This window comes from Amblyraja radiata, chromosome 7 (assembly GCF_010909765.2).
Source record: "Amblyraja radiata isolate CabotCenter1 chromosome 7, sAmbRad1.1.pri, whole genome shotgun sequence".
NCBI classification, from domain to species: Eukaryota; Metazoa; Chordata; class Chondrichthyes; order Rajiformes; family Rajidae; genus Amblyraja; species Amblyraja radiata.
In genome coordinates, this window is record NC_045962.1 from 37,424,557 (window position 1) to 37,447,081 (window position 22,525).

General features: G+C 46.8%; 1 protein-coding gene across 1 annotated transcript in view; it reads left to right on the forward strand.

Annotated features, from left to right (window-relative positions):
• trpm2 (transient receptor potential cation channel subfamily M member 2) overlaps positions 1–22,525 on the forward strand; it is a 130,461-nt gene that overhangs the window by 59,112 nt on the left and 48,824 nt on the right. The window contains exons 14-18 of the mRNA XM_033024204.1: positions 2,935–3,063; positions 5,591–5,720; positions 7,939–8,084; positions 9,558–9,670; positions 12,124–12,216. Of these exons, the coding sequence (XP_032880095.1) occupies positions 2,935–3,063; positions 5,591–5,720; positions 7,939–8,084; positions 9,558–9,670; positions 12,124–12,216 (611 nt within the window). The remainder of the gene's footprint in view (positions 1–2,934; positions 3,064–5,590; positions 5,721–7,938; positions 8,085–9,557; positions 9,671–12,123; positions 12,217–22,525) is intronic.

Sequence of the window (22,525 nt, forward strand, 5' to 3'; positions counted from 1 at the left end):
CCTATCATCATCAATAACCCAACGTTAACTATACAAACAGATGCCAGTGCTCAAGGCTGGGGAGCAACTAATACCATATCCAGCACAGGTGTTAGATGGACTAACCTCGAATCATCTTTACTACAGATACTGGGCATAAATTATTTGGAAATGTTGGGTGCGTTTTATGGTTTAAAAGCATATTCTACGAATATGCACCACTTGCATGTTCGTTTACAGATTGATAATAGCACGGTGGTGGCCTATATTAACCATATGGGCGGAATAAAATCGATATCATGTGACAATTTGGTCAACATAATCTGGCAATGGTGTGTCGATAGACATATTTGGCTATCAGCAACTTACCTACCAGGTAAGCTAAATACAGTGGCAGGCACCAGGTCACGCAAATTCAATGATAACACCGAATGGATGTTAAATCCTAAAGCATTTGCTAAAATTACAAAACAGTATGGCACACCAGATATCGATCTCTTTGCATCCAGACTAAATCACCAGGTACCAATGTATGTCGCTTGGGAACCAGACCCTGAGGCAGCAGCGATAGATGCATTCGCGCTGGACTGGGGGAACTATTTATTTTATGACTTTCCCCCCTTCTGCCTCATCAGTCGGGTACTACGCAAAATACAGATGGACTCTGCTTCAGGTATTTTGATAGTACCCGACTGGCCTACACAGCCATGGTTCCCAGTGGTCCTCGACATCCAATGATCATTCCCAGTAGCCCAGACCTATTGACTCACCCGGTGTCAGGCATAAGTCACCCATGCCATGACAGAATTAACGTACTGGGTTGCAGATTCTGAAAAGACCTTTGCTGGGCCTGGGATTGTCTAACAGGACCATCAACACGATGACAGCGTCCCACTGTATGTCCACCGGGAAACAATACCTATCGAGCATCAGGAAGTGGGAAAGATACAGCTCGAAACTGGAACAACATACTCATCTACAACCATAACCAATGTACTGGAGTTCCTGGCCGGCCTTCACCATAATGAAGGACTGAGCTACAGCACCATCAATACTGCCAGAAGTGCTCTGTCAGCCTACTTAAAACAGGCACCAGGACAACAGGCCATAGGGTCTCACCCACTGGTGATCAAACTCATGAGAGGTATATTCAACTCCAACACCCAAATCTGGGATGTCAGTGTTGTCCTGACATACCTAAGGGGATGGTCACCAGCCAGGTCTCTCACCCTGGAACAGCTAACTCTGAAAACGGTCATGCTGATGGCACTAGTCTCAGCACAAAGGGTCCAGTCCCTCCACTTACTGCGACTGGACAACATGGTTATAACACCAGACCGTGTCTCATTCACCATTCAGGAGCTGGTAAAGCAGAGCAGGCCAGGAACTTCAGGCCTAGTTATGGATTTCCGGGCATACCCACTTGACCCACGGTTATGTGTCATGACTCATTTACTCGTTTACATCAACACAACAAGAGATTCCCGAGGGAGAGAAAAAGCCCTATGGGTCAGCCACAAGAAACCTCATGGTCGGGTGTCGAGCCAAACCATTTCAAGATGGCTCAAGCAGGTACTGGGAGCTGCTGGAGTAGATACTGACGTATATACATCTCACTCCCCTAGGGCAGCATCCACATCGGCGGCTAAAAGGATGGACGTGCCATTGGACCACATCCTGGCTAGAGCGGGGTGGTCCATGGAGAAAACATTCCAAACGTTCTACAATAAGCCATTAGCAGAACCTGTTTTATTTGCAGAAAGGGTTTTAGAATCTGTAAATATATAATTTAAGCCCGGGGGAGCATTATTTTCTTTTCGTTATTGTTTAATAAATACCATTATTGTTTTACAAACAGATTCATGGTTGATTACGATAACATACTTCCTCCCTTGAATGACTTCGGCAGCGAGTGAAGTATGAACTGTTACACGGTTTGAAATCACAGAGCTTTAAAATCTTCACGTAATCACTCACGTGACTCCGAAGTAAAATAGTAAGATTAAACGAGAACTTACTAGTTTGAACTTTGATCTATATTTTATGAGGAGTTACGATGAGGGATTACGTGCCCTCCGCTCCCAACCTCAATTATAGAGATCAACTGGTATCTTGGTTCTCCTTTTCTTTACTATGTTTATTTCAATGATCGTGTTTCCTGTGATTCCACACCGCTGCTTTGAAGTATGTCGCGCATGTGTGCTGGACGGGTTCTTCATGTAATCCCTCATCGTACCTCCTCATAAAATACAGAAACTTCAAACTGGTAAGTTCTCGTTTAATCTTACTATTATGAGTTGTTACTCCTGTGTATTGGTCTCATTACACAACACACACCTTACAGTCCAACACCTGGAGCAACCTTGAACTTTCAACTTCTGGCCTGTTGAACTAACAGGGAGCTGATCATGTTATGCTTGAATTTTGCATGGTACAATTTCCATCTAATTCCACCTGCGTGTTCAATTGATTTACCTTGCTCCTGCTGAGATTTTAATGGCGGTATAAGAATAGTAGCATGGTGGTGCAGCGGTAGAGTTGCTGCCTTATAGCACCCGAGGCCCGGCATCGGTCCTGACCACAGTTGCTGTCTGTATGGAATTTGCACGATCTCCCCGTGACCGCGTGGGTTTTCTCCAGGTGCTCAGGTTTCCTCACACGTACAGGATTGTAGGTTAATTGGCTTCAGTAAAAATTATAAGAAAAAATTGTCCCTAGTGTGTAGGATAGTGCTAGAGTATGGGGATTGCTGGTCAGCGCGGACTCAGTGGGCTGAAGGGCCTGTGTCCGCGCTGTATCTCTAAACTAAACTAAACTAAAACTCCCAATAATGAATATAAAACAGTACAACACAGGAACAGACCCTTCAGCACACAATGTCTGTGTCTAACATGATGTCACTGAAGCTGATAGTAATGGGTTGACTCATGTCCTACCCTGTTGTTTTATTCCCAGGACATGAAAACCATTCGCCGCCAACAGGATGAGTTCTATGAGGGACAGCTAGACAGTCCAGAGCGAGACCTCTTTATTTGGGCAATATTAATGAAACGCAAGAATATGGCGTCTATTTTCTGGAGGCAGGTAAGGATGTAATAAGGGTGACTCACAGCCTTCAACCACACTCACATTCTTTTCACTTGCCCTTCCTCCATTTTTGCACCAATTGTCTTTGTCTCCTTTTGGAGAACAGAAGTGTTATTTATTTCACTGGACATGGGTGTACAGTAACTAGTTATGAAGCATTTTCTGTAATTCCCTAATTGCCCTTGAACTGAGGGGCAGTTACAAGATAACCACATAGATGGGTCTGAACTTATACAAAGGCTAGACAGGAAAACAACAGATTTCTTACAAAAGGCAGTGTGATCCAAGCGAGCTATTTTAAAAAGGAAAGTCTGCTATGGCTTTAGTTACTGAGATTAGCTCTAGTTCACGGGGCTTGTAATGGAGCAGGTTGTTTAGCAACTTAGATTGAAGCTGCAATACGGGGATGGGTTGATGCTCGCTGAGTGCGGCATGTGTCGGCAGCAGCTCCCAGACGCTAGGGTCTACAAGGGGTGGCCATCGAGCCGGTCCCCCATGACCAAACGCAAGACCCAGCGGACCACAGCCTACAAGGGGAAGCCCCCAAACCGACCACTGCTCGGAGAACGGGGCGGACCGCCTGAAAAGAGGAGCTTGCCGAGCCGAATCCCGCTCGCGACCAGGAGAAAGGACCAGGCGGTGACGACGGATGTGACCTGCAAGGAGTGTGGACAGTAGGAGAGGAAAGGGAACTGGGTTCTGACCTACTGATCACTCGAGGTGGGGTGGAAGATTGCAACCTTCACGTGGTCCGCCCTGTTTCGACTAATGCAATCAACTCGACGTGCACAAACGGAAGATCAAATAGAACAAGTTGTCCAACAACGTTAGGCTGTGCACGCCACACGAAAGATGAAGAAGTTCACTCGAGGTCAGCTGCGGGAGGCACCCCCGGGGAACAAAGCTGGAAGGGCGAGGAAAGGTGATCGGTTCATAGGTCGACCCACAGGTCGATCCAAGGAAGACAATAGTTGGAGGCCCGCAGATGCCTGGGGCTGGCCCGGATTGGGCATCGCTCATAATACCCAGAGTGTGGACTGGTGCCAAACATTGCCTCTTCCACGAGGGATCAGTAGGCTATTTCTGTACAATTTGCTAATCAGGATGGTGCTTAGGTATGGCTATACTCTACTGGACTGTTTGTAGGAAACGAATTTCACTCTGCATTTACTCGGCACATGTCTGTAAAAGCATCAATGAGTGGGCCAATGTCACAACATTCGGTTCTAGTGAAGCAGGTTGAGGTCGACTATTCAGAGTAACATGGATTGAAGAATTTAGGGAGTGCAGTGCGAGCAGTATGGATTGTTCCAGCAATATAGCTGTTCAGCACGACAGTGGTAGCAGTTAGATTAGGGCCGGAAAACAGTGGATTGATCCAAGGATAATTCATTGTAGAGCAATGCAGCGGCTTGGATTCCTTCCAGAATAAGTAATAGAGAGTGGTTCCAACCTCCCATCTACCTTATTGGAGACCTTTAATGGTCCTTTATCAGACTTTAACTTGCACTAAGTGTTGTACCCTTTATACTTTATCTCTACATCGTGGAAGCCTTGATTGTAATCAATAAAATAGTCTTTCCTTTGAATCGATAGCAACAAAAAGCTTTTCACTGTACCTCAGTACACGTGACAATAATAGACTAAACTAAATGGGCCGGGGCAGTGGGAGCAGACTGGATTGATGTGGGATATGAGGAAGACGTGGCATGCTGAGAGCAGTTGGGAATAATCAATGGTACAAGACTGCAGAAATGTAAGGGAAGCCATTGAGATTGATCCAGGGTTACCAGGATTGAAAAGTCATGATGAACCATTATAAAATGGAGCTTGACACAAAAAGATGGAGTAATTCAGCGGGTCAGGCAGCATCTCTAGAAAGAAGGAATGTGTGACGTTTCGGGTCGAGACCTTTTTTTAGTCTGAAGAAGGGTCTCGACCCGAAACATCACCCATTCCTTCTCTCCAGAAATGCTGCCTGTCACGCTGAGTTACTCCAGCTTTTTGTGTGTATCTTGTGTTTAAACCAGCATCTGCTGTTCCTTCCTACATAAAATGGAGCTTTCCCCCTTTGCCTATCTTTTAATTGCATTTGCAGCTCAGCAACCTTGATGGTGATTCTTGTGTTTATATACATGCCCTTTAAACTTGTTGGAGAACATCTTGCCTCTTTGATAACCTGGTTCTCCCTCAGAACCTTTCTTGTTTTGATGCTACATCTCTCTCCAAATCATTTTTGAAGTTTTGTCCTTTTCAATGCTACTTTCTACACCCATTTTCCTCCCAAATTATTCTGAGCCTCATCCCCGTAGTAGTAGCGAACCTTCACACAAGGGTTGGTCTCAGCGCTCTTGAAGTTGCTGGAACATGTTGCCCACTGATATAGTGACAGAGCCGCCCAGAGGTTTGACCCCTATCAATTGACACAATGCCATCATCTGCCACAGTAATTGGACATTGCCCTGCGTTGGCAGTATTGGATGTCATCATTTTGGTCATTGACTAGACAGCTTTTGTATTATAGGGCATGGACAGTATCGCTGCATCGTTGATTGCCTGTAAGATCCTGAAAAAAATATCCTCAGAAGAGAATGACACAGACTTGTCTGAGTTGATGGAGGAGCTGGCCCAGGAGTACGAGGATCAAGCCGTTGGTACGTTGGGCTCGTAGTGGTGTTTGAGTTCAGGAATATCATGGTTTTACTATCCCATTCTGGATCTTTTGTTGCCAACAATACCACTGTTGGTGGATGAATAACAGGTAATGTTGAGTCAGGGTACAGGAGGGAGGTTGAAAATCAGATAGAATGGTGGCAGAACAACAATCTTGCTCTCTACAATAAACCGGGGAGTCAATGAAGCAGCCTTCAGCAATAGGGTACCAGTGGAGAGGGTAAAAGGATTCAAGTTCTGGGACGTGCTTATTTTTGTTTAGAGATACAGTGCCTATCGAGTCTGCACCGACCAGCAATTCCCGCACATTAACACGATCCTACGCACACTAGGGACAATTACATATATACCAAACCAATTAACCTACAAACCTGTACATCTTTGGAGTGTGGGAGAAAACTGAAGATCTCAGAGAAAACCTACACAGTCACGGGGAGCACGTGCAAGCTCCGTACAGAGAACATCCGTAGTTGGGATCGAACCCGGGACTCCGGCGCTACAAGCACTGTAAGGCAGCAACTCTACCGCTGAGCTACCATGCCGCCCTCTGAAGAGATTTGTCCTGGGTCCAGCACATTGATGCAACCACAAAGAAAGCTCGTCAACACCTCTACTGTCATAGAAGATTGCGGAGATTTGGTTTGTCAATGAATACTCTATGGAACTCGTCCAGGTAGAGAGCACACTGGCTGGTTGCATCATGGACTAGTTCGACAACTCAAAAGACCAGGAATGAAGAAGACTATAGAGGGTGGTAGACACTCTCGTCCATCACTGGTATTGAGCTGCCCATCATAGAAGTGATCTATAGGATGCAGCCAATATGTCTAAAGGCCCGCATCACACTGGCCATGCTCTCATTTTGCTACTACCGTTGGGAAGAAGGAACAGGAGTTTGACATCCGTGACTACCAGGTTCAAGAAAAACTTCTTTCTAGCAACCATCAGGCTCTTCAAAACGACAACACTAACCTCAACTACTGTGATCTTCTTTGGACATTGTCATTGGTTTCACTGCGAATGTCAACTCTGGCACTATTGTGGTTACCTAGTATTATGGTTATTAATTTATTTGTATTTTTGGTTATATATTATCTGTGTTTTATTTTGTTATTGCATTTATGGATCTGTTAATTAAACTGCAGCAAGCAAGGATTTCATTTTAGTGCATAAGACAACTAAACACACTTAACTCTTGACTTATTTGGCTCTCGACTCCACTAGTCACAGCCTGCCTAGCTACAAAATTCCCATTTATTGCACTTTAATTCTCCATCTTGCTCCCAGACTGACTTTCTGTCTGTGGCCTCCAGCACTGTTGCATACCCTGGATCAATTTTAAGTGTTCTTCATTTCTCCAGCACTTTTTTTTTGCTGACACTAATTTCTAATTCCTGCCATGCATCAAACACTTGGTTCCCAGGCATTTCTGCAAACTTATTTGTGTTCTTTTCTGTGAAGCCATTGCACTATCCCCATTAAATAATCTCAAGTTTGTGACAGTAAGGGACCTACATTAATAGTGCATGGGAAATCCTGTCCGACAAATTTGAGAGTTTTTTGAAGAGGTCAACAAGATGGTTGATGTGGACAGGCCAGTGGGTTCTGTCTATACGGATAACATCTCACACAATAATATACTACAGAAGGTTATAGAAACATAGAAAATAGGTGCAGGAGTAGGCCATTTGGCCCTTCGAGCCTGCACCGCCATTCGATATGATCATGGCTGATCATCCAACTCAGTATCCCATCCCTGCCTTCTCTCCATACCCCCTGATCCCTTTAGCTACAAGGGCCACATCTAACTCCGTCTTAAATATAGCCAATGAACTGGCCTCAACTACCTTCTGTGGCAGAGAATTCCACAGATTCACCACTCTCTGTGTAAAAAATGATTTTCTCATCTCAACTGTTCTTTAAGTTGCAACACCAGTGATGCAAATGATCGACCGACCATCTCCTGGAGGTGAACAGTAAATACTGGCCTTGGCAGAGTAGCAACCAGAGATGCATTTTTTACAAGTGATCTCAAAATATACTCAATTACAGAATTCATGGCTCCATTATGGGAAATACATGGTTTCGCTTGATTTGGCTATGTTGCTGTCTAACCGCCATGAGGTAAGGCCATGATAATTTGGATTGGAATATGGTGCTGTGATTTGTATGATTATTCTCCTCTCTTTCGTACCAAAGGGCTCTTCACTGAATGCTACAGGAAACATGCAAAACGTGCACAGAAGCTGCTGGTTAGAGTTTCTGCATCCTGGGGGAATACCACCTGCTTGCGCCTGGCGTTGGAAGCTGAGAGCAAGAAGTTCATGGCACATGGAGGAGTTCAGGTCTGACTTGCCAGTGATTTGTTAGTTGATGAAGTTTAGTGAAGAGGTTTAAGGTGAAAGTCCAAGGACTAATTCAAAATCTTGTGGCCTATTATTTTGCACTATTTCTCAATATTCCACCACAATGTTATTCAGATCTCTGCTGTCCCGGAGTGAAATTCAAGTAGTATTTTTGTTCCCCTGTCCTGAAGCAGCTTTCAAAGGCCAATTTGTTGTTCCAGATGTACGCTGGCCCTATCCCCGAACTCTGTCTCCGCTACATTGATGACTGCATCGGTGCTACCTCCTGCACCCATCCAAAACACATGGACTTCATTAACTTCACCATCAATTTCCATCCTGCACTCAAATTCAATTGGACCTCCCTCCCCTTTCTTGATCTCACCTTCTCCATCACAGGAGATAGACTATCGACTGATGTCTATTACAAACCTACTGACTCCCACAGCTATCTAGACTATACTTCTTCCCACCATGCCTCCTGCCCTAACCCCTACTCTCAATTCCTCCATCTGCGCCCAAGATGAGATGTTCCATACCAGGACATCCGAGGTGCCCTCATTCTTTCGGGAACGAGGATTACCCTTTTCTATCCCTCAAACGATGTCCCTCAAATGTGTCTCCTCAGTATTCTGCAGCTTTGCTCCTGCTCCCCCTTCCTCCCAGTTGAAACAAGGTCCTCCTAGTCCTCACCTTTCACTCCATCAGCCGTCGCATCATAATCGCTGATATTTTTGCCACCTCCAATGGGATCCCACCACTAGCCACATCTTTCCATCTCCACCCCTTTCTGCTTTTCACAGAGATCATTCCCTCCACAACTCCCTGGTTAACTCATTCCTTCCCACCCAACCCACCTCTTCCCAGGGACTTACCTCTGCTACCGCAGGTGATGCAACACCTGTCCCTATACCTCCTCCTTCGACTCCATCCAGGGAGCCTGACAGTTCTTTCAGGTGAGGCAGAGGTTCACTTGCACCTCCTCCAACCTCATCCACTGTATCCAATGTTCTCAGTGTGAACTCCTATACATCAGCGAGACTAAGCGCGTACTGGGCGGTCGTTTCACTAACAACTACGCTCAGTCCATCTTGGCCTGTGCAATGTCTCAGTTGCCAAACATTTTAACTCTCATTCTCATACTGACCTTTCAGCACCTCATATTTCTCTTAGGCAGCTTACAATCCAACAATATGAATATTGATTTCTCTAATTTCAAGTAACCCTTGCATTCCCTCTCTCTCGCTCTGTCCCTCCCCAACCCTGGTCATCTTGCTAGTGTCACTGTTCATATCCCTTTTTGTTGATAACCTCCTTGGCTGCAGATGTTTGGTTGGTGCAGCCTCTTGCTAACCATTCACTTTTCTCTGCAGCCCATTGCCCCACACTAGCAGGGTGGTCTTCTCCAGGGTAACTCTTGAATCTTGTCCATTTCATGCTAACACATTTAATTTATTTGTTCTTCTTTTTCAGGACTTGCTGACCAAAATATGGTGGGGAGAGCTCTCTGTGGAAACACATACTTGGCAGATTCTTCTCTGCTTAATGCTGTGGCCTGCCATCTATTCAAAACTTATCACTTTCAGGTAGGAATCTGGACACTCTTCCCATCATTTGGCTCTGCCAACCTCCGCCCTTCACTCTTCTCTGGCATGGAGCTCTAAGCTCAATGATGAGTGATGGTGGATCAATGTGACAAAGCTAGAGACCATGCAGAAAAGATTCATAAGGATGCTGCTGGATAGGATGGATTGACTGATGGTTCTTTTCTTCTTATTCATGGGAGACTGAGGGTGACCTAACACAGGTATATAAAATCATGAATGCACAGATCTTATCTCAGGATAGGAGAGTCAAAAGCCAGGGGGCATAGATTTAAGGTGAGAAGGGAAAAATGTAAAGGGGACCTGATGGGTAACTTTTTCACACAGAATGTGATGAGTACGTGGAATGGGGTGGCAGAGGAAATGATGGAGACGGGTCATATCATCTCTATACATAACACTCTGATCTTGGATGTGTATTTATTTGTGTGTGTGTTTGTGTGTAATCACATCTAGGCGAAAAAACGACCCGGTAACGGTAACATTTTTACATATTCCGGTAGAGATTTTCCCGTGGATTCCAAAATTGCCTTATCTGAAAATGTTATGCTTTATCTCTCGTTATTACTGAAAATGTTAAAAAATCTGACAAAACTGAAATAAGAACGACTGCCTTTCGCTGATGATGTCACAATGACTCTGCTCCGTGTTGTGTTCCACGCGCTGCGAGTGACGTCACCCCTGACCCCTCTTTTCCCCCCCCCCCCCCCCCCCGGTTATTTAAAAGACACAGAAAGAACGAGCAGGTCGGGTCCTGTACTGGAGCTCTCAGCTCCGTCCCGTCCCGTCTCGGCTTGGTCCCGTCCCGGCTAGGTCTCGGTCACGTCTCGGCTCGGTCCCAGCTCAGTCCTGTCTCGGCTCGGTCCGGTCTTGGCTCGGTCCTCTCTGTGCCTCTGTGTCCCTCTCTGTGTCTCTCTCTGTGCCTCTGTGTCCCTCTCTGTGTCCCTCTCTGTGTCCCTCTCTGTGTCCCTCTCTGTGTCCCTCTATGTGCCTCTGTGTCCCTCTCTGTGTCCCTCTCTGTGCCCCTGTGACCCTCTCTGTGTCCCTCTCTGTGTCCCTCTCTGTGTCCCTCTCTGTGCCCCTGTGTCCCTCTCTGTGTCCCTCTCTGTGTCCCTCTCTGTGTCCCTCTCTGTGTCCCTCTCTGTGCCCCTGTGTCCCTCTCTGTGTCCCTCTCTGTGCCCCTGTGTCCCTCTCTGTGTCCCTCTCTGTGCCTCTGTGTCCCTCTCTGTGCCTCTGTGCTCTCTGTGCCTCTGCCCTCACTTTCTCTACTCCCGTCCCTCTCTAGCCGTGCCTGCGAGTTGGGGGCTATGCATGAGTGGATAGGGCAGGCGATGGGGTAAAAGGAGCGAATGAATAATATTAATATAATATCAAGGGGGGTGGTTAGTGTATGTGTGTGTGGGGGGGGGGGGTTAGTGTATGTGGGGGGTGGTTAGTGTGTGTGTGACGCTGCAGGCCGCCCCCCACCCCCCACCCCCCCCCATAACCGCGCATTGAGGGGACGGACCTTGGATATGAAATGGTCAGAGGAATTTGGGAGAAATATAGGCAAATTAGATTATCTCAGGTAGTTAACGCTCAGCTTGGACGAGTTGGGCCAAAGGGCCTTTTCCATGCTGCATAGCTGTGCCTCTAATTAATCTGCCAGAAGTGGTTCTAGCCAATTTGAATTTCAATTCGCAGTGAATGGCTGGGCTCCAGAGGGTGTTCCAAACCAGAAAAATCTAGGAGTGCAGGGCATAGTTCCTTGGAAGTGGCATAACATGTAGATAGAGCGGGCATGAGGCCTTTGGTACATTGGCCTTCATCGTCAGGCTCTAGATGTTGGGATGTTATGTTACAGTTGTACAAGACATTGGTGAGGCCATATTTATCGTATTGTGTGCAGTTTTGGCAACCCTGCTATAGCAAAGATATTGTTAAGCCGGAAAGAGTGCAGAGAAGATTTACGAGGATGTTGTCAGGACTTCAGGGCCTGGGCTATAATAAGAGGTTAGTCTGGCTGTGGACTTGATTCTATGGAGTGCAGGAGTATGAGGGGTGATCTTATAGAGGTGTATGATCATGAGGGGAATAGATAGGGTAGATAGGCGAAAGGTTTAAGATGAGAGGGTGAAGATCAAATAGGAACCTGAGGGGCAACCTTTTCACAGAGGCTGGTGGGCACATGGAACAAATAACCAGACGAGGTAGCTGAGGCAGCTACTATAACAACATCTATAATACATTTAGGCAGTTACATCAATAGGAACGGTTGAGAGGGATGGATAGGAAAGGTTGAGAGAGATGTGGGCCAAAGGCAGGCAGGTGGGACAAGTGTAGATCCTGGGCCTGGTATCCTGGTCAGCATGGGCAGGTTGGGCTGAAGTGCCTGTTTCCATGCTATATGACTATGGCTCTATGAATACTGACTAACAATCATCTTTTCTACATAGGCAAAATGATGTTAGGAAAAAGGAGTTGTCCAGCAATGCTGAGTTCAGTGTTAAAGTGGAGTCTCTGCTGACCAGACAACGTTCCCTGATCCAGTGAGTACAGGCCACAACCTCTCGAGACCCTTCTCGACCCGAAACGTCACCCATTCCTTCTCTCTAGAGATGCTGCCTGTTCATCTAAATCATTAATGAATATTGTAAATAGCTGCGGTCCCAGCACCGAGCTTTACGGTACCCCACTAGTCACTGCCTGCCATTTTGAAAGCTACCTGTTTATCCCTACTCTTTGTTTCCTGTCTGCCAACCAATTTTCTTATCCATGTCAATACTCTACCCCCAATACCATGTGCTCTAATTTTGTCCACTAACCTCCTATGTGGGACCTTATCAAATGCTTTCTGAAAGTCCAGGTACACTACATCCACTGACTCTCCCTTGTCCATTTTCCTAGTTACATCCTCAAAGATTTCCAGAAGATTAGTCAAGCATGATTTCCCCTTCGTAAAAGAAAGGCAACTCTCGCTGAGCAGCAGGGCTGCTATTTATAATAATAATAATAATGGATGGGATTTATATAGCGCCTTTCTAATACTCAAGGCGCTTTACATCGCATTATTCATTCACTCCTCAGTCACACTCGGTGGTGGTAAGCTACTTCTGTAGCCACAGCTGCCCTGGGGCAGACTGATGGAAGCGTGGCTGCCAACCTGCGCCTATGGCCCCTCCGACCACCACCAGTCACTCACACACATTCACACACATTCACACACAGGCAAAGGTGGGTGAAGTGTCTTGCCCAAGGACACAACGACAGTATGCACTCCAAGCGGGATTCGAACCGGCTACCTTCCGGTTGCCAGCCGAACACTTAGTCCTTAACACTTATAACTGCGATCTGCATTTAATCCTAAAGGTACTGCCTCTGGCAGAATAAATACATCGCTAGTGCATGCAGGGCCGGCCCTAGGCCGATTGGACCGATTTTTCCAAATTGGGCCCCGTGCCCAAGGGGGGCCCCGCGTTAATTTTCCGTATTTCATATGGAAATACAAATTTGCTATGTTAAATAAAGATTAAGAAAAAACATTCGCCATACGGATTTTTTTACAAAACGAACATGGATAACAAATGATGTGTTAACTGCTACTGTAACACTTGTAAACAGCCAGTAGTTAGCAAGTAGTTAAACAATGCATCGATCCGCATTCCTCAGTAAATGCGTTAAATTGTGTCACTCGCTGCCGCCGGAGCAGACCTGGGGGGGGGGGGGGGGCGTGTGGGAGTCTACAGGGCAGCAAGTCCCAGCACCACAGCGAACTCAGCCGTGAGTATTCAACGCTAAATGCCGGGAGCGGGAAGGCGGGCCGTGTGTGAGTGGGTGGGGGGGGGGGGTGTATGTCTCTGCGTTTCTGTGTGTGTGTGTGTGTGTGTGTGTGTGTGTGTGTGTGTGTCTATCTACGTGTGTGTCTGGGTGTGTCTCTGTCTGTGTGTGTGTGTGGGGGGGGGGGGGGGACAGTGGAGAGACAGAGTGGGGGGTTTTCAGTTTGCAAACCACTCGTTTTCAGTTAAGAGTTGGATTCGATTACTGTCAATACGAGCAGCTCACGGAGCAGAGTCAGAATGAGAAACACTGCTCGGCTCTCACACACACACTCATGGAGTGAACTGTCGATATAAACGTGGCTGGGGGGAGAGGAGTGGGGGGGGGGGGGAGTGGGAGAGGAAGGGGGGAGAGAGAGAGGGGGGAAATTGGAGGGAAGAGAGAGAGAGAGAGGAAGGGGGGGGGAGAGAATTGGAGAGAGATAGAGAGGGGGGAGAGAGAGAGAGAGGGGGGAGAGAGAGAGGGGGAGAGAGAGAGAGTGTGGAGAGAAGGGGGTGGGAGAGAGAATTGGAGAGAGAGAGAGTTCTCCCTTCTGCCTCACCACCACTGTTGGCCGCCCTTTGTGAGGTGATTGGAGACCAAAACCAGTTACCCTTTAGATGTCCCTCTCCCTACCTCTCACTACTTCCCTCCCCCTCCCTCTGACTCCTTCTTTAGATAGGGGGGGAGGATGAGGGAAGGAAGGGGGGGGAGGGCGGAGGGGAGAGAGGAGTGTACCTTGCTTGGTGGAGAAGAGGGATGTGGGAACGCTGTACGCAGGTGGTGACTCACTCTCACGCTGGGTCCCTCCCCTGTCATTGCTCAGTCTATCTGACTCCCTGCACCCCCCCCCCCCCCCCTCCCTCTATGGAGCGAAGGAAATATGCAACGTTTCGGGTCGTTTTTGTATATTTGTACTGCCACAACACTATATTTTGTACTGCCAAAACACTATACTGTGAAATATAGCACATTCTGACAAGACGACGATTTTCTTGCCGTTTTTGTTGTTTCCATTGTCATTATTATTTATCTGGTACGTTGGAGCTCCGCTCGGGCAGCGAGCCTGAAATTTTGTTGTATGTATTTACAATGACAATAAAGTGTATTGTTATTATTGTACTCGGGGGCACAGGCGACTTGTTGCCAGAACTGTCAACCAGTGCAGTTGCCCGTGAGCCACAAGATTATTTTTCTACAAACTTTTACAGTTAAAGCTCCCTATATGATACCAGAAAGGTGCCTCCTTTGACTAACATGGACTCCTAGAGTAGTGGAAGGTAGACATTCCCATCATCTAGCCCATCCTCACCTGTAGGTCAATCTTGTCTCGCAGAGCCTTATAACTGCTGGTTCCTAATCATCATTCACTCTTCCATCCTACAGGGTCCCAGTTGCCATCATTAATCATGACATTCTTTTATGTTGCTGGATTTGCCCTTTCTATTCTGCAATTTGTTTTTTGATTATTTTCACACTATCTCTGTTCATAATTTTGGCTCTGTAGACTTTTAAAAACAATCGTTACGCTTCCTTTTTTTTCCTTTGCCCCTTGTCTTCCTTTCCATCGCTCACACTTCCTTTCCCATGCCTGGCACAGCTGGATATCTGCCATCAGCTCGCATTGGAAAGACTTGACAATATTTTTACCCTTCTCTATATCCCTGTTCCCTTAAATCTCCCTTCGCTTAATTCACTCAGTGGTTGGGCAAATAATTCATCCCCTTCTTCAAACCCCATGTCCATTCTTGCAATCGATTCAAATTCCAACAGCTACAGTGTCCTCTCCTGCTGCTCAATCTGAAACCTCATCTGTCCATTTCCCTCCACCGAAGCTGCCTGCTCCATTGAATTCCTCCAACAGTTGTTTTTTTTTGTCTTTTGCTGAAGATTGTAGCATCTGCAGTCTTTTGTGTATCTATTTCTTCATTGGCATCTTGCCACAATCTCCCAAACTGTTAGTTTAGTTCAGTTTATAGTAATCTGTACCAAGGTACAGGGAAAAGCTTTGTTGCATACTTGGAGAATTGGAGAGAGAGAGAGAGAGAGAGAGAGAGAGAAGGGGGAGAGAGAGAAGGGGGGGGGAGAGAGGGGGGAGAGAGAGAGGGGGGGGGGAGGGGAGGGGGGGAGAGAGAAGGGGGTGGGAGAGAGAGAGAGAGATCTCGCTTCTGCCTCACCGCCACTGTTGGCCGCCCTTTGTGAGGTGATTGGAGACCAAAACCAGTTACCCTTTAGATGTTCCTCTTCCTACCTCTCACTACCTCCCTCCCCCTCCCTCTGCCTCCTTCTTTAGAGAGGGGGGAGGATGAGGGAAGGAAGGGGGGAGAGGGCAGAGGGGAGAGAGTGTGCCTTGCTTGGTGGAGAAGAGGGATATGGGAACGCTGTACGCAGGTGGTGACTCACTCTCACACTGGTATCCCCCCCCTCCTGTCATTGCGCAGTCTATCTGACTCCCTGCACCCCCCCCCCCCCCTCCCCCCGATGGAGCGAAGGAAATATGCAACGTTTTGGGTCGAAACCCTTCTTCAGACCCAGCCTGAAATGTTGGCTATTTCCTTTGCTCCATAGATGCTGCCTCAAGCCCTGTCCCACTGTGCGAGTTCACCCAAGAGCTCTCCCGAGTTTAAAATCTCTGTGTAGCATCTCTGTCCTATCTTCAAATTCCCATTTTGAAATAAAATACAACTTTCGACTTAAAAATTAGTCGATTCCCACGCATTTTCAATTATCATTTGATTCAGTGTAATTTTCACACCTGGTTGATATAGTTTTTTTTTAAAGATACAGTACATTACAATAAATAGTTTCAAGCATACCCGGTACTAAACGCACGAACATTAAGGTGGTTACTGATGTTACAAACGGTTATAAATGAATATAATTTCAAAGTGAAATAGGAGATTTCCGTTGAAAGAATATTTAACCAAAATATGGTGAGGTCGCTGCAAAATGCTCACTTAAAACAATACGCCGTCAACTCAGGATTGTTTCTTAGCCCTCTGACAGGTGTTTCAATCTCACCTCGTAGCTCGCCGTTAATCGATTCATAGCTATTAATTTTCATTCCTGGTCCGTATCGAACTTCTCCAAATGCGAACGCTTCAAGTTACGCTTCTTGTGTGGTGGTAAGGGGGGGAATGCTAGGATAAAATACCATATATTTGCATTTACATAGCGATCCTGTTGCAAAATTTTTGTCGAAAGTTGTATTTTATTTCAGTGGGAATTGGAAGATAAGGACAGAGATGCTACACAGAGATTTTGATAGGAAGGAAACAGCTGAGTAAAAGATCGGTAAAATGATAGGTTCAATGAAGATCGGGCGAGGGGGATTGGGGGTGGGGGGAAGTATCTATAGCTTGGGACTTGCCTAATGAGTACTGAGATGGATTATCATTCCACACCAAATTTCTTAGACAATAATACCTTTTATGCAATTATCACAATAGTTTGTTGGATATGGATCAACGGACTCTATATGGTACATGCTCGTAAATTAGTAAAACAAATGTTCTTCTTTAAGTACTGTTGTTTCTGGGATGGGGGTGACTGATAACAAATAACCCACATTCTATATTTTGTCATAATGTGGCTGATACAATGGCATATTTTGTGATATTTATTGAGATAGAAAGATACAACTGAGTTTGGGCAAGATATTACCTTGCAACATTTTGTATGTCTGATAGATATTGTGAAATGGAACTCAGAAATTATGGGAGGATTACATAAAACTATAATTTAAAGGTAATGAATATACAGAGTATTCTTATTTCCATCATGAACATATAATAGTGATATAGGACACCAGGTCCTACTACGGTAAACTCACGAGCTACTACGGTATGACTATGTGTTAAAAAGTATCAAATATATGAGTATATTTTACATGTGGACATTTTTCAACATGTTGAAAAATCTTCACGAGTTACCACGTTTCCCGTGTACCTGCGGTTAGCGCTAAGAAATGGCATGTTGGCCTTTATAACAAGAGGAATCGAATATACTGTTGGAGCAAAGAGGTCCTTCTGCAGTTGTACAGAGCCCTAGTGAGACCACACCTGGAGTATTGTGTGCAGTTTTGGTCCCCTAATTTGAGGAAGGACATTCTTGCTATTGAGGGAGTGCAGCATAGGTTTACAAGGTTAATTCCCGGGATGGCGGGACTGTCATATGCTGAGAGAATGGAGCAGCTGGGCTTGTACACTCTGGAGTTTAGAAGGATGAGAGGATATCTCATTGAAACATATAAGATTGTTAAGGGCTTGGACACGCTAGAGGCAGGAAACATGTTCCCGATGTTGGGGGAGTCCAGAACCAGGGGCCACAGTTTAAGAATAAGGAGTAAGCCATTTAGAACGGAGACGAGGAAACACTTTTTCTCAGAGAGTGGTGAGTCTGTGCAATGCTCTGACTCAGAGGGCGGTGGAGGCAGGTTCTCTGGAAGCTTTCAAGAGAGAGCTAGATAGGGCTCTTAAAAATAGCGGAGTCAGGGGATATGGGGAGAAGGCAGGAACGGGGTACTGATTGGGGATGATCAGCCATGATCACATTGAATGTATGTGATATGAAAGTGAATTAGGTGTCAAATTAAACTTTTTATGCTTTATCTGATGGGATAAATTGTAGACTTGATTTTTAAAATCTCAAAGTTTTGTAACATTGCTAGAAAATGTACCTGCATCTTGGAGGCCGAAGGTTAGGTTGTTAGCCAAGAAAGATAGACTTTGTTATCCCTCAGTACAGCAACTCAAGAACGATGTTGCTGTACTGAGATACAGCCAAGTGTATCCCTCATTGCTAGCAGCTGATGGGAAGCGGCTGTAAAGTGGGAAGCGGCTGTATAAGGACAGCACAGCTGGGGGGGGGGAGGGGGGGAGTTCCTTTCAGAGCGTGTGGGTAGTCTGGCCAGGGGTAAAGTAGCGGGGAGGGCAGGACGGTTGAGATGGAGGGATTCGGCCGGGGATCATCCAGCTCAAGAGCGGGTCAGCGGGCGATGGATAACAGGACAGCGGGATGTAGAGCTTACTCCATGTGTCGGGGCGAGTAACCTCAATTGATCCTTTGTTCGCGCTGACACAGGAGTAAGCTCCACCGCGAGCTGTGATGTTATCAATCACCCGCTGACCCGCTCCGCTCTATGATCTTTGCTCTTGAGCTGGTCCCCTCACTGTTCAGACGGAGAACACTGCCAGATGTGAGCGGGCCGGCAGAAGGAGCTGAGATGGCAGTCGGTTCCGCTGTCCGGTGATGGAGGCCGCTTGTAGCCACGCGAGCTGCTTCCCTCCCCGGCCACAATGCGGTGGCACCGCGCCCGGAGCGCCCCGACAGCGGTGAGTGAGTGTTACTGGCATGAACCCCAACCCTCTCCTTCTCAACGCTCCCGCAACTTTATCCCTGGCTAGATTCCCCACACGCTGTGAAAGGAACTCTCCCCCGAATTGTCATGTTACTCACCACACGTGACTCATTTATAATTATTTATTTATATTTCCACAATTTTTTTCCCAATTGGGCCCCACACCTCCTAAGGCCGGCCCTGAGTGCATGCCATCTGGGCGGATACTCATCATACACAGCCTGAGGGTGGAGATTCACCATTTGTGTTTGGATGCACATTAACCACAGACCGCCCTTCTCAATAGGGAGACTAAGAACTACAGTGGAGAACCAATGCTTCATCTTGCCTAGAAGAAATCCATAGCATTCATCTGCATCTTGTCATGGATAGGAAAGGTTTAGAAGGATATGCTAGATGGGTCTAGCATATATGGTTGGCAAAGGCAAGTTGGGCTGAAGGGCCAGCTTCTGTGCTGTTTGATTCTATGACCGCCATGGAGTAAGGATGGAGAGGTCACCGCACGTCCACTAAAGGAGCTAACAAGCTTCCTCAACACCCTCAACCACCAACCTCTGCCATTAACTTTAAAGGGGCATCAATGGTCATTTTGGTGGAACATAGCTTTTTCTTAAATTTGTTGCTGTTAACAGTTTAAATGTTATCAACAATGAACGTAATTGTTACATTAAAGGAAAGATGTGGAGGCTTTGGAAAGGTTGCAGAGGAGGTTTACCTGAATGGTGCCTGGATTAGGGATAATTAGCTACAGGAAGACGTTGGACAGACTTGGATTGTTTTCTGTAGAAAGCCAAAAGTTACAAGGAGACCTCAGATTCAGATTCAGACTTTATTGTCATTGTGCAGTGTACAGTACAGAGACAACGAAATGCAGTTAGCATCTCCCTAGAAGAGCGACATAGAATATGAGCAATAAATAAATATATTTACGTGCATAAGTCATAGTAGTGCAATTATTATTTTTTTTTCCTGGTGGGAGGAGTGTTCGGGGGGGGGGGGTGATTGGCAATCACCGAGGTACAGTGTTGAGTAGTGTAACAGCCGCAGGGAAGAAGCTGTTCCTGGACCTGCTGGTCCGGCAACGGAGAGACCTGTAGCGCCTCCCAGATGGTAGGAGGTTAAACAGTCTGTGGTTGGGGTGAGAGCAGTCCTTGGCGATGCTGAGCACCCTTCGCAGACAACGCTTGCTTTGGACAGACTCAATGGAGGGGAGCGAGGAACCGGTGATGCGTTGGGCAATTTTCACCACCCTCTGCAGTGCTTTCCGGTCGGAGACAGAGCAGTTGCCATACCATGCTGTGATACACAAGGATGCTCTCAATGGTGCAGCGGTAGAAGTGCACCAGAATCTGAGGAGACAGATGGATCTTTTTAGTCTCCTCACGAAGAAGAGATGCTGGTGAGCCTTCTTGACCAGAGTTGAGGTATTGTGGGTCCAAGAGAGGTCATCGGAGATGTTGACCCCCAGGAACCTGAAGCTGGAAACACGTTCCACCTCCATCCCGTTAATGTGGATGGGGGTGTGCGTGCCGCCCCTAGACTTTCTGACATCTACAATGAGCTCCTTTGTCTTCTTGGAGTTAAGGGCCAGGTTGTTGTCAGCGCACCATGCTGCTAGGAACTGGACCTCCTCCCTATAGGCTGACTCATCGTTGTTGCTGATGAGGCCAATCACCGTTGTATCATCTGCATACTTGATGATGGTGTTAGTACCATGTACAGGTGTGCAGTCGTAGGTGAAGTGGGAGTAGAGGAGGGGACTCAGCACACAGCCCTGTGGAACGCCGGTGTTTAGGGTGAGGGTTGAAGAGGTGTGCTTGTCTAACCTAACAGACTGGGCGTTGGACTGATAGAAGTATATAAAATTATGAGGCGTAGATAGGGTGGACAGCCAGAATCTTTTTCATCATCAAATACATCAAATACTAGGGGCACAGCTTTAAGGAGAGAAGGCCAAAGTTTGAAGGAGATGTGTTGGGCAAGTTTTTGTTTACACAGCGGGTGGTGAGTGCCTGGAACGTGCTGCTATGGGCAATGGTTGAGCCAGATAGGGTAGTAGCATGTGAGATACATTTTGGATAGGCATATGGATATGTAGGATTGATACAACATGCTGAAGTAACTCAGCAGGTCTGGCAGCATCTCTGGACGGAAGGAATGGATGTCGTGTAGGAAATGGAGGGATATGGATTATGTGAAGGCAGATAAGATTTGGTTTGGCATCATGTTTGGCACAGACATGGGGGGCTGATTGGCCTGTTCCTCTGTTGTACGATTCTATGTTCTATGTTGACAGGGTCACAGAGCAGCGATAACTACTGCAGCGATACAACTGTAGCAGGGGAGGATGGAGTAGACATCAGATCTAACCCCATGCCCACCATGTTATAAACAATTACAATTCAGACAAATAACAAAAAGCAAAGAAATGAGAGATGAATTTGCGTAGGAACGTGAGTGAAGGCCCATGATGATGGTGCTGTTACGGTACAAACTTTCTTCCTCCAAAGAAAAGACCGCTCAGTCTACTCTCCGAACCACCAAGTTGGAATAAATATATCCGCTCTCTGCTCCTGAGTCTCCAGCTCACTGACCACGGCAGCTAACTCACTGCCGACCCGTAACGTCACCCATTCCTTCTCCCCACAGATGAGCCCACTGTTACTCCAGCATTCTGTGTCTATCTCAGGTTTATACAAGCATCTGCAGTTCTTTCCTACAAACTGGTTGGAGTCAGGTGCTCCCAACCCAACAATCTTCCCATCAACCCAGTCCCATCTCTGTACTGGGAGTGTTTGATGAGACTATCTAGAATAGAATGACTTTTATAGTCATTCAAACAGACAAGGTTTGAACGAAATTTCATTCCTACAGTCTTATACATTACAACAAAAAAAACAAGACCCCCACTTAACACAGTTTACACAAACATCCATCACAGTGAATCTCTTCCCTTTGTTCTTCTCCCGCGGTCCAGCAGTCCAGCATCGAGGTAACTGGGGCTCACAATGTTAAAGCCCCCGGCGGGCGATGGTAAGTCCCGCGGCCGTTTAAGCCATGCCGGGCGATGTTAGGCCCCGCTCCGAGTCCTTTAAACTCCGCGATTTCAGCGGGAGAAGTTGCCGTTGCGGTTGCTCCAAAAAGCGGTCTCCCACAGGGACCTGCGAGCTCCTGATGTTCCTGTCCACCGGGCTGCGGCCAGAGCCTCCGAAGCTCCGCAGTCGGGTCACAGCCGCGCGCCACCACAGCTCTCCCCACTCCGAAGTCGGCCAGCTCGACGGCGAGTTCGCAGGCTCCGCGACTGGAGCCCTCAGGTTAGTTCTGGTTGGAGGCCTCTGCCAGCTCCTCAATGTTAGGCCCAACGACACCGGAGACCCGACAGGGAAAAGTCGGATCCCCGTACAGGGAAGAAATTAAACGGTTTCCCCCACCCCCCACCCCCACCCCCCACATATGCACAACTAAAAAAGAATTAAAAACTAGAATCAAAAACATACATTTAACGAGACAAAATTAAAAAAAGACAGACGGACTGCAGTCGAGCCGCTGCCGTTAGGCGTCGCCACACTCTAGAGGGAACTTTACTCTGTCTAATCTGTGCCATCTCTTCCTTGGCTATTAGAAACATAGAAAATAAGCGAAGGAGGAGGCCATTTGGCCCTTTGAGCCTGCACCGCCATTCA